The 15,440-nt window shown below is 42.8% G+C and overlaps 2 protein-coding genes across 5 annotated transcripts in view; one reads left to right on the plus strand and one right to left on the minus strand.

Annotated features, from left to right (window-relative positions):
• The window catches only part of WIPF3 (WAS/WASL interacting protein family member 3), a 43,872-nt gene extending 40,653 nt beyond the window's left edge, over positions 1 to 3,219 (plus strand). For all 4 annotated transcript variants that reach the window (XM_077303571.1, XM_077303570.1, XM_077303572.1 and 1 more), the window contains one exon: positions 394 to 3,219. In XM_077303571.1, the coding sequence (XP_077159686.1) occupies positions 394 to 425 (32 nt within the window). In that variant the 3' untranslated portion in view covers positions 426 to 3,219. The remainder of the gene's footprint in view (positions 1 to 393) is intronic.
• Positions 3,220 to 4,250: 1,031 nt separating this feature from the next.
• SCRN1 (secernin 1) overlaps positions 4,251 to 15,440 on the minus strand; it is a 34,212-nt gene continuing 23,022 nt past the window's right edge. The window contains exons 6-9 of the mRNA XM_077302544.1: positions 14,951 to 15,116; positions 11,939 to 12,119; positions 9,328 to 9,487; positions 4,251 to 9,095 (exon numbers count right to left, since the gene is read on the minus strand). Coding sequence (XP_077158659.1) covers positions 9,329 to 9,487; positions 11,939 to 12,119; positions 14,951 to 15,116 — 506 coding nt within the window. The 3' untranslated portion in view covers positions 4,251 to 9,095; position 9,328. The remainder of the gene's footprint in view (positions 9,096 to 9,327; positions 9,488 to 11,938; positions 12,120 to 14,950; positions 15,117 to 15,440) is intronic.

Raw genomic sequence — 15,440 nt, forward strand, 5'->3', positions numbered from 1 at the left:
AGTATTGCAAACAACCATCACAAAGCTACTGCAAAGGACACAAGCTTGAGTGGGGAAGGGGGACTGCCAAGACTCCCCGGCAATAGTGCCCCTGTGTTGTGTAACCTCTGAGTTTACCCATCCCAGAAGCAATCTATTTTATAACTGGACTGTATAGTGGGACAGATTTCCCCATATGCCAGACTTATGAGTCTGTGTACCTGTATCAACACAGCTAAGGTCCCAGCTCTCTAAATTCAAAAGTATTTAATGCAGGGCTTCAGTGCGGCAATTCACAAGCTGCTTGCATCAGCATGCCTCTGTCAGTTTGCCCAGCAGGCTCTGCCTGTATGCTGGAAATCTGTGTTAAACGTTTTATTGATTTCTGTGTAATGCTTTCCCTAATTTTTACAGATAACCCACCCTTAAGGACACAAGTGAGATGAGAAGACCCCTGGTGGCACTGTCTCAACATTGCAGAAGGATTGACAGCAATATTATAAAATGTAGGAGCTTGTTTTAATAATTGGAGAATCTCTGCGAGCCACACTGGGGCTGCGTGCAAGACGGAAGTTGGAAAATGCTGGGTGAAATCCAGATTGAACGGTGATGCACAAACTGTTTGCAAGGGTTTGAAACATATTACTGTATATTTCAGTTGTGTAAAAACTGGCCTGTCTTGTGTTAAAGTCAGTGGAATGCTCAATTTGTAGTTTAAAGCCCACCTGTATGTGACACAGTTCTCCCAGCATATGGTGTAGACTCTGCCAAATGCAATTAACAGTCTGCTATAGATGACAACAGCTAAAGTTCCTAATGCTGGATGTATTTTACAGGGAAAGCCCTGTATTTTCAAAGTGGATATGTGCTATTTCTATCTATCTACATTTTTGTCTTTAAAAAACTCCCTCTTAAGAATTGTATAGTCCAACTCAAGATTTCTTAAGAGGATAGGCCATCATTAAGGAAATTGCTTTCTATGCATGATTTTTTGAATCATGGTTACTGTCTGCCAGTGCAGTCACTGGCTACTAACAAAATTCTATAAGACATAAAGGTGCTCAGATGCACTCTCTGGGTTTATGTCTCAAACTGTGTCAGTTGGGCCGTATGGAGCTTGAAACCTTCTGGAGGAATTGAAGGCTCCAGTTTCTACTGTCTTATTCAGTCTTGAAATTCTTTCAGGGGTTCAATTAGGGATTGTCAGAAAACTGGCCCATTTTGCTGCTATATTGAAGTCAGGCAGGGAATGATGCAGAACAGCAGCTTTTGAAGTTGTCATTGTAGAAATCTAATGCTTGCTTGCTTTGAAACAGTAAACAATTGTGTCATTGCCCTACACCGTCTGTTTTTTGGTAATGCTAGAAAAGGAGGGAGACGGAAATATAATACACCTAAGCAAACCCTCAGGACCAAACTTGACTTTACAAGGCAGAAGTTTTCAAACAGCTTTTTGGCAACATGCTGGCTTTTGAGTTGGCCACCGTGCTCCTAACTCATGAGCCCCTTAAACTCCACCCCCACCCCAACCCCACTCTTTTACAGCATGGAGAGAGCCTACCTTGGTTACTCTGCCACCACCCTGGGTAGATAAAAGCTGCTGCCGCCATGCTGGTCTTCTTTCAGGCACCATCAATACTTTTGGGGTCTAACAAACCCTGCTGGTCACACCTTTGAAGCTGCTCAAACCAGATGAACTGAACACTCAGGAACATCTGCAGGCATCTCTCCAGGTCCGCCCATTCCACACACTGCAGGGAGAGGCCTGTCCTTGTCCAACTGAACCCCCCCCCCAAGATAGGAGTGGCCGTAGTATATGAAAGCCTTGGGTAAGGGCTGATATCAGGTGTTCTCAGTGCAGGCCCCCCTGAATCATTGGTGTGCTATTCAGTGCTCCTCCTAGCCCCACGTGGGAACCCCCCTCCATCCAGATGTTAGTGCATGACACCCCATCCACTGCATTATGCTGTGCCTACGAATCTAGGCCGGTGTCCTGCCAATAGCTGGAACTAGAAAGATGTATTTATCATATGACGTGTGTGGTGTAGCCAGGAGGTGCTAGGATTGTCTGGCAGCCAGGCAAGGGAGGTTCAGAGGTGGTTTGCTGGAGTATTCCTTGGAGGTTACTCATCCAACTATTAGGCAGGATCAACACTGATTAGATGCCGAGTTTTGATGAGATTGGGCTTGCCTGGGCTATCAGGTTAGGGCAACTGGGAGGAGGAAACCCATTTAGAATCCAATAGCTCTGCAAGCCCATATGTATGCTTGAAATCAGAGAACTTGCCTGATGATTGAATCCTGGTACCAGGGGAGCCCCAAACTGCTTCTCAACCTTTAAAGGACCAGCAAAGCAGAGGGAAGTTTCTTGGTCCCATGCCCCTAAGTGACCAAAAGAGGAGGGGAAGTCACAGATTTCTGCATGGACTTCTTGGTGAAGCAATGTCAACTCCAAAGGCAGAAGCTGAACTCTAAGCCTGATACCATTCTTCTTCATAGTGCAGTGGTTAAGAACTGCAACTTCCAGACTGGATTCCCTGCTCCTCCACATGCAGCCAGCTGGGTGACCTTGGGCCAGTCACAGTTCTCAGAGCTCTCTCAGCCTCACCTATCTCACATCTGTTGTGGGGAAAGGAAGGTTAGTGATTGTAAGCCGCTTTTATACTCCTTCAGTGGATGCAGCTCTTCTTACTGCTAAAACGTAATGTCTCTTCAGGGCACAAGACTGGAAGTTTAGCATCATTTCTATTCAGAAGTCAAGAAGCACAGTCTAGCTGCATTTCAGTCATGCTACAAAAATGGTATTCAGGCACTTACTTTCTTAGGTGAATAAGAGCTATAAAAACCAAAGGTGTTTGTTCCTTAATGCGAGGAAGAGAGATGGGGGGAGTATGATAAGCCATTAGGCATAACAGCTGCTTAAACTCTTGTGAAAACTGACAGGATTCCTCCTTATAGCCTTCATGGCGCTTGACCTGAAGTTGCTCACTTTATTTGTGGCACAAAAGAAGAGAAATAAGGAGCAATAACAGCCTAAATTCACCTGTCCAAATATCAGGGAATTTTTTTTATTAGTGCAAGTTATAAAATTCTGTACAGGGGCTGTGTTCTTCTTACAAAATATACTATCAACAGTATGATTTCAATTTAGGATATTTTGCTTTTTCTGTAGTGGATGGAGCCTCTGTGTCAGACAAGTGCTTCTGTTTGGATTTGCATATTAAAATATCTTGCAGCACACCCAATTGTGTAATTGTTTTTCTTCTTTCTTCTTGAACAACCTTGGAGGTATGGAAAAATATATAGTGTATGTTGGAGAATATTAAGAATAGGTAGGGCAGTGGAGGAGCCTCTGCTCTGTGTATAGAAAGACTTGGGTTCAATCCCTGACATCTCCAGTCAAAAGTACCAGGTAGTCAGAAATTTGAAAGGTCTCGGCCTGAGACCCTGTAGAGCTGCCTGCCTAAGTAGGTAATACTGACTTTGATGGCCCAATGGTCAGATTCAGTATAAGGTGGCTTCATGGATGCTCAAGAACATAAGAAGTGTAGCTATGACAGACTGATGGGGACAGTTTTCCCCAGGAGCCATTGAAATGACCTCATGAAGACTACAAACATGGAAATGGGGCAACTCCTCTCCTGCAATGTCCCTAGCAGCTGGTACTCAATGACTTACTATCTCTAAACAGAGAAGTTCCACTTTAATAGCCCATGTTGACTTATTTTCCATGCATTAGTCTAAAGATAAAGGTAAAGGTATCCCCTGTGCAAGCACTGAGTCATGTCTGACTGTTGGGGTGACGCCCTCTAGCATTTTCTTGGCAGACTCAATACAGGGGGTTTGCCATTCCCTTCCCCAGTCATCACCATTTTACCCCCCAGGAAGCTGGGTACTCATTTTACTGACCTCGGAAGGATGGAAGGCTGAGTCAACCTTGAGACGGCTGCTAAGATTGAACTCCCAGCCTCATGATCAGAGCTTTCAGACTGCATGTCGGCTGCCTTACCACTCTGTGCCACAAGAGGCTCATATTAGTCTAATCCCCTTTAAAAGGCACCTTAGACCAGGGTCCATAGCACTTCTTGGGCCAGCTAATGCTCGGAGTTTGTGTTGAAGTACTTTCCTTTCCCTATGCTTGGATCACAGTTGCTTGCTTCATTGTCAGCAGTCAATCTCACCTTTAGGTTTCATGCTGCACTGGAAGAAAGAGCAGAAGGAAACACCGACCAAAAACAGTTCCGATATCATGCAGCCATCGAGGACTTCACTTTATGCAGAATTAATTTTATTAGTTTTGTCAATTGTCGTTGTCAAACTAATACACAAATCCCACTGAGATGATTGCAGGCTCATATACAGTACTTTCCACAAGAAATATGTAAACCAAGATTTACACATTCTGATTCAATTACATACATTTTGACATACCCCTTGGGGAGGGCATCATGACCTGTTGTTGTCTTCTAGTATACATGAAATATCAGGTATCAGCTGCAAAGAAACTACACAAAACAATGCTTAATTTTACCAAAGAGATCTCTTGATTGCCTGCCACCCTTATGGTCACAAAGTCCTTGTGAGATCCAAATCCTCTGCTTACTCCTCTTTCAAAGCCAAATCTATAGTTTAGAGACAACTTTTGACACACATGGTCTAATCCAGGGTAGTCAAACTGGATGGTAGTCAAACACATGGTCTAATCCATGGGTGGTCAAACTGCGGCCCTCCAGATGTCCATGACTGCGGCCCTCCAGATGTCCCATGGGAATTGTAGTCCATGGACATCTGGAGGGCTGCAGTTTGACTACCCCTGGTCTAATAAGTCATAACTACATAGACAGAAAGGATCGTAGTTTTGCATCTGCAAGACTCCACCCCCTCCCCCAATGAAAGGAAACCTAATCTGGGAAACAATCCTAGAAGTAACCATCTACCTAATTGTCTATTGTTCACAACTGCCTGTGACGTTCAAAGAAACGACCTTAAGATTTACCATCACTTTCAAGGCCAGAGTATTTCTGAAGACAAGCATGGGTTAAGGGGAATTAAAGGAATCAAAGTTCTCAACTAGTGGACTAATGTCATAAGCTGCAGTGGTTTTAACCTTGTTTCTAGCCAGTAACGTCTTTATGGCTACTCTTATTCATAAGCAAATGTTCTGAGCAAAGGCTACGTTCACTTCAACTAATAGGGGAAGCCAACTTTGATTTTCACTTTGAATCACATTGGATACTTCTAGCTATCATGGACAGAAACTCCACAATGGACATGGAGAAGAGGCGCATTCCCCTCCCCCATCAGTCAAGAAGAATGGTGTTACCTTCCTGTAACCTGTGAACTACTAATGTGGTTCTTCCCACAGACAGAGTAATACATGTTACTAACCCATACATTCATTTTGTTGTACTACAGTTGGGAAGTCACTTAGGCCAGGGGTAGTCAACCTGTGGTCCTCCAGATGTCCATGGACTACAATTCCCATGAGCCCCTGCCAGCAATGCTGGAGGGACTCATGGGAATTGTAGTCCATGGGCATCTGGAGGACCACAGGTTGACTACCTCTGACTTAGGGTCACTGTCCCAACGTACGTAAGAAAGTACAAAACGGAATGAGCTTACCTGCCTATCCACCTGACATTCCACTATGGCTTGGAAATTGTGCAGTGACAGTTAACAATCAATGGCCAACACATGTCGTTATTGCAGGGAAATTTTAGTCAGTTTTTTTAAAAAAAACCCTCTCTTATTTGCTATAAAAATCCTTTCCAGCTTTGTTCACTGGCATGTCAGCTGTCACAAAAGCCATCTCCAAAGTGCACTTCTGCAATAGTGCTGAAAATTGCCTTTCTAATTGCTGCAAGCTGTGCACAGAATCAACATGGATTAAAGTACAAAGGAATGTTTATTTTTATCCCTGAAACATAGTGTGTTGCCAAGCTAAAATATCTCAGAACAGTACAGGACAGTTTTTCTCTCAAAACAGGAAGTGAGGTAAAAGAGAAGGGAAGCTATATTATGATGGAAAACTTATAACACATAACTTAACACCATCCATTTAACCATTTTGCAGCCTGTTCATTTGATATTTTAAGACATAAGCAACCAGTCACAAGCAACCAGTCAGACACCTTGGGTAAAGTACAAAAGGCATACCTCAACATCAAATTGGGCTTAACTACATGTTACTTCCCACCACCTCTTGGTCCATGCAACCAGATGTTTTGTGAGTTCATGATGGAACTATGGAGATATATGTGGGCCTTATCTGCAACACATGAGAAGTGGGGCTTGAGTCTTCTACCATGTCATATTTCTGACCTGAAATGGATCTGAGACACTATTTGCTTTGCTGAGGGAGCTGTTTGTATACTAATAGGGTACATTTAGGGCATTTCCGCACATCGGTAACAATAGCTGTACGCCAGCTGAATGGCAAAACACAAAATTTTATCGTGCTTCCTAGCCCCTCATTTTTTTCGGTCTTGCCTTTGTCTGCCGCCTTTTCGCACATTTCACTCTCTACATCTGCTGCTAGACATGGCAGAAGAGAGCAATGTGCCTTATACGTATTGCACTTCCGCCTGTCAATCAATTCAGAAAACCAATCCCCTTCCTCTACATTTTAAAGGTCCCGTGATGCCCACTAATTTTTTAAAATTCATAATTCTCCATTGCAATGCCTATGCATAGAATTATAGATGCATAGTGCTTTTTGAATGCTACCCCTTATTGGATCACAAGTCCTTTGATATATTTAAAAATTAATGTCATTTCCGATGGGAGGGGGGGCTTCTGAGAGGCATGCTCTGTGTTACAATTTTGAAAAAACATGTTTTATTTCTGGCATCGCCTGAACATATGTCTGTCTATTCATTGCTCCAGTAAGTTAGCCATTTAAAAAAATTAATTCTCGTCCCTGGGAACAAGGGAGAGGGAGGCGGGTGCAAGGGAGGGACAAGGCAGCTGCCTTTAGTCCGTGTGAGCCTCCATACCTTCCCTCTGCTGGTTGCCTGCTGGTTGCTCTCTGGTATCAAGCGCTAAATAGGTTGATGAATCTACTTTATGCAATTCCCAAACTCGTGCTTTAAAATGGAGGATGTTGCGAGCAGTTTGAGCCCAGACACTGGATGTTGGCAACGCCATGTGGAACGGCTGGAATAGAACGACTACATTAGGTAAGCATTTCACTATATTTATTGGGTGCAGAAAAGGCCCTAGATTTCCCCAATAGGCCAAACATCCTTAAGGAGTAATTTTTAGGTCAGGAAACAATACAAGAGGAAGGGTGAAATCTCTTCATAGTGTACAAAGTCGTCTGTACCTGTGAATGCCTGGAAATTGTGTTCCCATCATGGAATTTCAGGCACATGACTGATCACACACGTTTGGGAAGAATTCAGGGAAGAAGTACTGTTTAGTTAGGTCCTAAGATAGACTGCAACCAAGATCATCAACCATAACCATGCATGTTTGAAAGCCAGTATTTTCATTTTTAATGGAATTTTCTATTTTGCTAAAGCTCTGGCTTTTTTCCTGGTAGAAACAAACCCAACTTTGATGCAGCCACCTTTGTGAATACTACATTCTAAAGATAAAATGACTGGCATGATAGAGATACGGAGCTTATATAACATTAAAAGATTTGTATTTCAGTCTTCTGAATATCAACAGCATGCCTGTCTCTAAGCCCATTCAACCAGCCAGACATCACAGTGAATCTGCATAGCCTCTTCAGTAGCTTGGGGGGGGGGGGCAGGGTACAGCGGACAATCCCCTCCTACTGTTTTCAAGAGATAGCAGTTGCAGACACATTTCTTCAATGCATTTCTTCAATTCAATTTTAGTTTTGTTGGACAAGCTAGCCAGGATTCCCAGGATTTAAACAAGCATGAGTATCGGCTTTGGCGATCTCACAGGACTGTCGGGATTTCTAAGCCATTCAGTTCTACATCCCAATTATTGACTTTGAGTTTCTTTTAATGGCAAAGCTACAATGTTAAAAAAAATTCAGGCTAACTTGTAGTGGCTGCATTGACACACTATTCACAAATACACTTTGAGGGCCATGAATGATTGAAATGTAACCAGCCTTCAAGTTTGATATGCATCTGTCTGAGACAGAGGAAGCGACTCAGTAGCCACTCCCCCAGAAATATCTTGGTGAGGCGGCACAGAGACTGGAGGTCCTGATTCTAGTCCCTAGACAGCACAAATGAGGACAGTGCCACTGGAGAGGCAAAAACCTTCTGTCATCAGACGTACACTTCATGGCATTGTATTCAAACGGCACTGCTAGCCATACAAAGGAGGGTCACACACCCACTTGGCACTGGTTGTACTAAATGCCAAGTCCCACAAGGCTCTTGCCTAACCCATGTCACACTGAAATCAACTGCAATATGCCATTACGCTGTAAACAAAGATCTACTAGGGTTGACCACTCTGGGTTGGGAAATTCCTGAAGATTTTGGAGGTGGAGCCTGGGGGAGGGCAGGATTTATGGAGGAGAGGGACCTCAGCAGGGTACAGTGTCAGACGCCACCCTCCAAAGCAGCCATATTTTTCAGGAGAACTGATCTCTCTTGTCTGGAGATCAGCTGTAATTCTAGGGGATCTCCAAGCTTCACCCCAAGACTGGCAAACCTAGTTCTACGTTCAACTCAGCCTTTCATCATGACAAAACGTAGTCTATTGGGACACAGATGCATGTGGCAATTTTTTTTTCTTTGTCACCAGTTCAAAACTTGGTCTTCCCAGTGACATTGTAAATTTGCAATGTGTTACTGAGAATTAGGTGGACTCTAGATAGTCACTGTTTAAATTCTATTACCGCGACGAGTTAAAAAAAAACATTCTTCATCACGTTAGCCAGCATGCATATGACAGTTGAACCAATCAATGACCTTTCTCTTCACGACAAAAATGCACATATACAGGACACCAACAAGATGAAAAAAGGGAAAGGAATGTGTTAACCGGATACAGCTACTGAGGAGCATCTCTCTAGAAAGAGGACGGTTTCCTCCAAATTCGGCAAAATGGCGAGATTATCTTTCAAGGCCTGAAGAGCTTTATGATCTTCTCATTTGAAAGCTAACAGAGTCTATGGGTCTCTGAAACGAGAAAATAACAGTATTCACTTGTGATTACTAAAGAAGAATAAAAATGCAAGAATAAGTATCTTGAAAACAATTCATTTGGAGCTGAACCATGACAACTGGGCTGTTATTCCATACAGGTGCAATGCTGAAATACAAGCTAAACAGACCAAATATCTGGACTGATGTTTGCTTCTGCAAAAAAAAAATGGCCAAAATAGGACTTCAGAATAGAATAAGGACTCACTTCACTTTAAAAACTTGATTTCTGTATCAACACAGTCATAGAAAAGGTCTTCTACTTCAGAAGGATCAAGAACTTCAGAACTGGTAAGGATATTCTCCATTGCTTCTAAACCTTGTTTTTCAAGGTCCAGCATAGTTCTTCTTAGCTTTTGACCTTTCTCCTATGAAAAAAGGAACATCTATGAACTATTTATTTAATTTATTGACCGCCACTCCTGGGTCATGGTGGTTTACAATAATATCCCAATAAAATAACAATAAAATACAATTATAAAACCCCTGGCAGTGTAATTCCTCTTTATCTCTCCCAACCCACCATTCTGGTGTGGGTCAAAAGGCCTGCCATCCACACTCCCCACCTAGCTGGCCTCAAGGGGAAGGGGGCACCTCCCACCCTAGATCTAGCAGAAATCCTGAGGAAGGACCCCATGGCCTGGCCTTGATCAAATGCCTAGTGGAAGAACTTTCTCTTGTAGGCCCTGCAGAGCTGCACCAGCTCCATCAGGACCCTCAGCTCTTCCAAGATCTCATTCCACCAGGTTGGGACCAGGACTGAGAAGTCCCTGGTCCTGGTTGAGGGCAAGCACACCTCCCGTGGGCCAGGGAACAACAACAGATTCAAACCCACAGAGCAAAGGGCCCTGTGGGGGCATAAGGAGACAGGCAGACTCTTGGATATGTGAGGCCCAGACCGCAAATGGCCTTGAAGGTTAATATCAAAACCTTAAACTTGATCCAGAATGTGATTGGAAACCAATGCAGCTGCCTCAGCACCAGCTGGGTGTGGGACCTTCCAGATGATCTAGAGAGGACCCTAGCAGCTGCATTTTACACCAACTGTAACTTTCAGGTCAAGGACAAGAGAAGGACCACATAGAATAAGTTACAGAAATCTAGTCTGGAAGTGACCATTGCATGGATCTCTGTAGCCAGGTTTTCCGGAAACAGGTAGGGTGCTAGTAGCCTGGCTTGGTGTAGATGGAAAAACACCACCTTGGCTACTCTGGTGATCTAAAGTGACTTGAGGCGTGATCTTGCAGAATTTCTCTCTATACACATGCACAAATTTACAAGGAAAACATAGATGTATGTTAAGCAAGCATTACAGTGCACTTGAAAAGTGCTGGACAATGCTAGTGTTATCAAAAGGGGAAATGCTACAGACATTTGTTGTAGGATTAAGTTCCGTCATTTCTGGTTTAACCTTGCCCTCATAAAATGCATTTAAAATTTTAAGATTAATCAGTCAACCTGATTAATCATTGACCATTGGGGGGGGGGAGCAGGTAGACCATATATAGTCATTCGATTAATGTTTAACAAATTTAAAAAATATATGAAAATTAATTAACTCCCACCCATTCAGGAAACCCTTCCAGGGCCATCAAGAAACCCTGGGGTTTCACAAAACACTGATTGAGAAACCTTGGCTTAACCATTAGAACACTGCATGTACTAACTTTAAGCATTATAAAAGAATTTTGAGAATATATTTTTGAACTTTTATCAAAACTCTTTTGAGCAAGCATTGAATTTCTTAAATTTCTTGGCATGAAGAGTACAAATCACTCCTCCGAAATATGGCTTGTCAAAGAACATTTTTCTACACTAACTATACCTATTAGAAGGTCTTCCATGTACATAAGGTTCATTCACTTAGTTATATCAAAATAGGGCTGGACAAACCCCAAGAGTTTAGTCACTGGACCATCTGGGAACTAGTGGCTGCCATCTAGAAACTGTGAGGATTGCCTCCCATAGACAATAATGAGACTCGTGATTGCGAAATCAGACCTTTATTAGGTAGTATTGGAGCAGCAATGTACACACTCTTTGCTTGAACTGAGGATGGGCCCCTGGCTCTGGTCCTACATTGCGTTTTGGATCGGCGGCCCCCACTCCCCACAAGGTACCGCTTTGCCTTGAGTTGTAAGTGGTCGGCATGGTAACAGTGGCGTCTGGTGGAATAGATTATAAGGAGTGTGATGAGAACAGCCCAGGTACGGGGTGGGGGGCATGTGAGAGGCAAGGGGCCCCAGCAAAGAGCTGAGGTAACTGACTGGGAGATGTGAGGTACATGTAGGAATCCCAGGACTGAATGGCTACCAGTATACTCTAAACTAAAGGGCTTCATCAATACAACAAACATTGCAACATGGTATACTCATCGTAAAGGCGAGGGATCAAATCAAACAAAATCACATTAGACATGGCAAATCCCAAAGGGCTTTGACAGATGCATTTAGAACTGAACTACATGTTCAGAAAGACCGCACAGTACAATCCTTCCTGATTTTTATTATTTCAGACTGGGGAAAAAGAACAGCATGCTCTAATGCAGCTCACGTGTACACACACACTACCATGCAGACCGAAAACTAGCACAGAATCTTCCTTGACATGTTACTGTTCTGTAAATGGGGAGTTGTTGATATAACTGAGCGTTCAGATCATTGCATTTCAAACGCATTTTCACACTGATTAGATAGTGTAAGAGCTATTCTTTTCAGATGCTTCTGTCATCTGAAAGGGCAGTTGCTGTTTTTATCTGAATCATCAATTGTTGATGTAAAATATGGCTTATTTCAGGTCATGGATTCTATTGGCTTTACCTGATCACTTGCTATGACTGATTGGATCCACTCATGTGCCCTGTACAACTCATGTCTGCGATCTAGTTTGTCCTGGAATCGAGGAATTTTTTTCACAGGGTCATCACTACCGAACACAGGAGACTGAACTTTTGGAACTAATTTCACATTATCAACAAAGATGAAGGGTTTAAATATGGACCTGAAAGAGATCAGATGTATTACCAACTACAGGTACGCTTTGTGCGTCAAACAACAAAACACCAAACTATAAACTTGGTTATGTTATGCACAGTAACTGGTCATATGATCTAGAAGCAACTGTAGCAAAGCAAACATAAGAAGGGGAGCATTAACCATGTAGAGTTGTTAAAAGAAAAAGAAAAAGAAAGAAATTCCAAGTATTCTTACGCTTTCTGGTTTTAGGTGTAAACAATTAAGGTACCATGGATGTAATATTCCCCCACATACATACACCTTAAACAATAAAGATCTGGCTTATGCAATGAAAAGCCTCTTGACAAATAAATATGCTTTTAAAAACCTCTCAAGACCTTTGGAGATATGGACCTGCTTTCAAAAACTGGAGCAGACACAAGCTGCACTGAATAATGCTACTTTGCTTACAAGATGATGATAATGCTATTCTTAGAACTGACATTACATAAAATCCTCAAGGTTTTGCCCCTTCATTCTGGACTGCTCATATTACCTTGGAAGAGTCAATAAGCCAATTTCATGGCATAAGAAGCAACTTCACAAGTGGACGTCATTTCATTTGGCACTTAAGTTCAACAACTTTTGATTAGACAGATGGTGTAAAATTCTACTGAAGACCCACTTTGTTGTTTATGGCTTTTTAGACCACAAATAAACTACAGTAAATATTTTAGAAGGGGAAACCACATCAGTTCCTCAGCTTTGCTTTCATTCCTTATATGTATAAACCTGACTGACTGACTGTATAAACCTATGATGTGATACACCGTTTTCCTCAAAGAGTAAAAAATGCAATTTATATTAAATTGACTACTTTCTGCTGACCCATAAATAAAAGGAATCAAGAGGGGAAATGGGAATTGTTCTCTGTTACCTGGAGATGAGCTATAATCCCAGGGCATTGCAGGGCCCACCTGGGGACTGGCATCACCACTACTCAACCTGTGGTACTTCTGAGGGGCCAAATTGGGTTGAAACCTTTTTATCCTTTCTGCTAGCAATAAAGAAGGAACATAACATCCAAAGTATTTCTGCCTTTATTGCTCAGTGCAAAAACTCTCTGTTGCATGTGCACCTGCACTGCAGTATGACTAAATGTTGAGGCACTCAACATAAAATGAAGCTCTAGGCCAGGGGTAGTCAAACTGCGGCCCTCCAGATGTCCATGGACTACAATTCCCAGGAGCCCCTGCCAGCGTTTGCTGGCAGGGGCTCCTGGGAATTGTAGTCCATGGACATCTGGAGGGTCCCAAGGTGAGAACGTAATAAGCAATTGAACACAGTAGAACAAAATTGAAGTCTAGGAGCACCTTTAAGACCAACAAAATTTTATTCATGATATAAGCTTTCATGCGCAAGCACAGGCAATTCTAATAATAGAACTGAATACTACTACACTTTATTACTACTACTCTAAACTAAAGATTGCAATGTAATTCAGAATAGGAAACGGGAATCTAATTCTCTGGTCTGAGGACAGGTGACTTAACTTTTCATAGCCATTCACTTGTGTGGGGATTCGTCCATGCTTGGGGGGAGACGGATGAAACATAGTAACAGAGTCTCAGTTAATTACTCTTTGTGTTCCACAACTGGGGATGCATCTGTCCATTAGTTTCTAATCTTGACCTATTTATTTCCTTCACTATGGCTCTCCCCCAGAGTTGAACCCAAACAAATGATAACCTTATAAAGTTAGCTTGTTATTTCTGCAAGGCCCTTGAAACTGTTAAAAATCTTCATTACGCTGCATACTAATTTACTGTTTGCCCTTTGCCTGTGTGTGTGGACTTGTAATTCCCATCTCATTGTGACTGAGGAAGTGTGCATGCACATGAAAGCTTACACCTTGAATAAAGCTTTGTTGGCCTGGAAGGTGCCAGTGGACTCAAATGGTTTTACTGCTTCAGACCAGCCCATTCTGCACATGTAGGGTAATGAACTTTCATTGTGCTTGGCAGCTGGATTTTCCTGAGCAGAACAGGAAAATCTACTTCTAAAGTACACTGAAAGTGCATTATCTGTTGTGTGCAGAATAGGCCCAACACAGATGAATCTGAACACAACAGAATGTGTTACAGGAATTCTTTGCTTAGTGTAGCTTCCCATTGTCGAAAGGCAACATATGTTAATACAGCTGCAATACTGAAATAGATCTCACCTAAAGTCATATTCACTGACTAGCTCATAGCTCCACAGGCTTGTGAGGCATGAACAGGTAACCAGTGGGAGTTAGAGAGCAAGGACATGGTGACACCATCAGCAATGTCACATCTCTCTAGGAATTGCAGGAAGGCACAGAGTTCTCACAATTTCTGGAGAGTGCTGAAGTCACCCCAACAGCAATATTTGTGTTCATTTTTCTCCCAACACCAGTCCCACCACAAGAGGAGACTTGGTGGTCCTACGGTTACACCTTCATAACCTGGTGCAGCAGTTGAAGAAATGGTTTCAGGCCACAAGAGATACCTTGAGCCACTCCTCAAGTTGACTAGTTTTCTGGAAATAAACCACAAGGATTCAGATTAGATTGCTAGCTCTGTCTTGGGAAATTCCTGGAGATTTGGGAGCAGAGCCTGGGGAGAGGAGGGAGGTGAGCATGGATGCAATGCCAAAGAGTCTGAAGCTGCCATTTCTTCCAGGGGGCCTAACCAGGGCCAGGTGGAGACCAATTGTAACCCCAGAAGAACTCCAGGCCCTGCCTAAGGTTGGTAACCCTAAGTTGAGGAAAGACTTTTTCAGGTGTAAACCTGGAAGTATATCTTGAGAAATGAAAACACTCATGGCAGGACGCCAAGTACTCTGTTGACAGACCTTGATGGGTCTGGTGTGCCGGTGAAGTAATGGATGCAAGGAGAATTAGGATTCTGAGGTAAAGCAGACACCATACTTGCTGTAGTAAGGAAAGATTCTGAATCCACACAAACACCTCCGACCTTGTCACGCAAGATATCAATCATCGTTTCCACAGTGATATCACCTGCAACATCAAATAGGGAATATTAACAGGGCATAATCCAAAGTTTTGATGGGTATTACATTGGTCAAAAGTCTGTAACTAAGGCTGAAGCTATCGCCATGGAAGGTGAGAACAATACCCTTCAACTTAGATGAAAAAGTCAACCCATTTTTGAGTGAAATTCGGGGGGGGGGGGAGGAATGTAGTCCATACGAAAATGCTTACTTTCTAACAACTTCCAATTTAAAAGAGGCCACCACCCCTCTGTGTACAGCAAAATCTTCTCCCATATCCTGCCAAGACACATGGAGGCCCCAGAGTCCTGTGGATTGCTTCTTTGTTGCT

This window comes from Paroedura picta, chromosome 11, assembly GCF_049243985.1.
Source record: "Paroedura picta isolate Pp20150507F chromosome 11, Ppicta_v3.0, whole genome shotgun sequence".
NCBI classification, from domain to species: Eukaryota; Metazoa; Chordata; class Lepidosauria; order Squamata; family Gekkonidae; genus Paroedura; species Paroedura picta.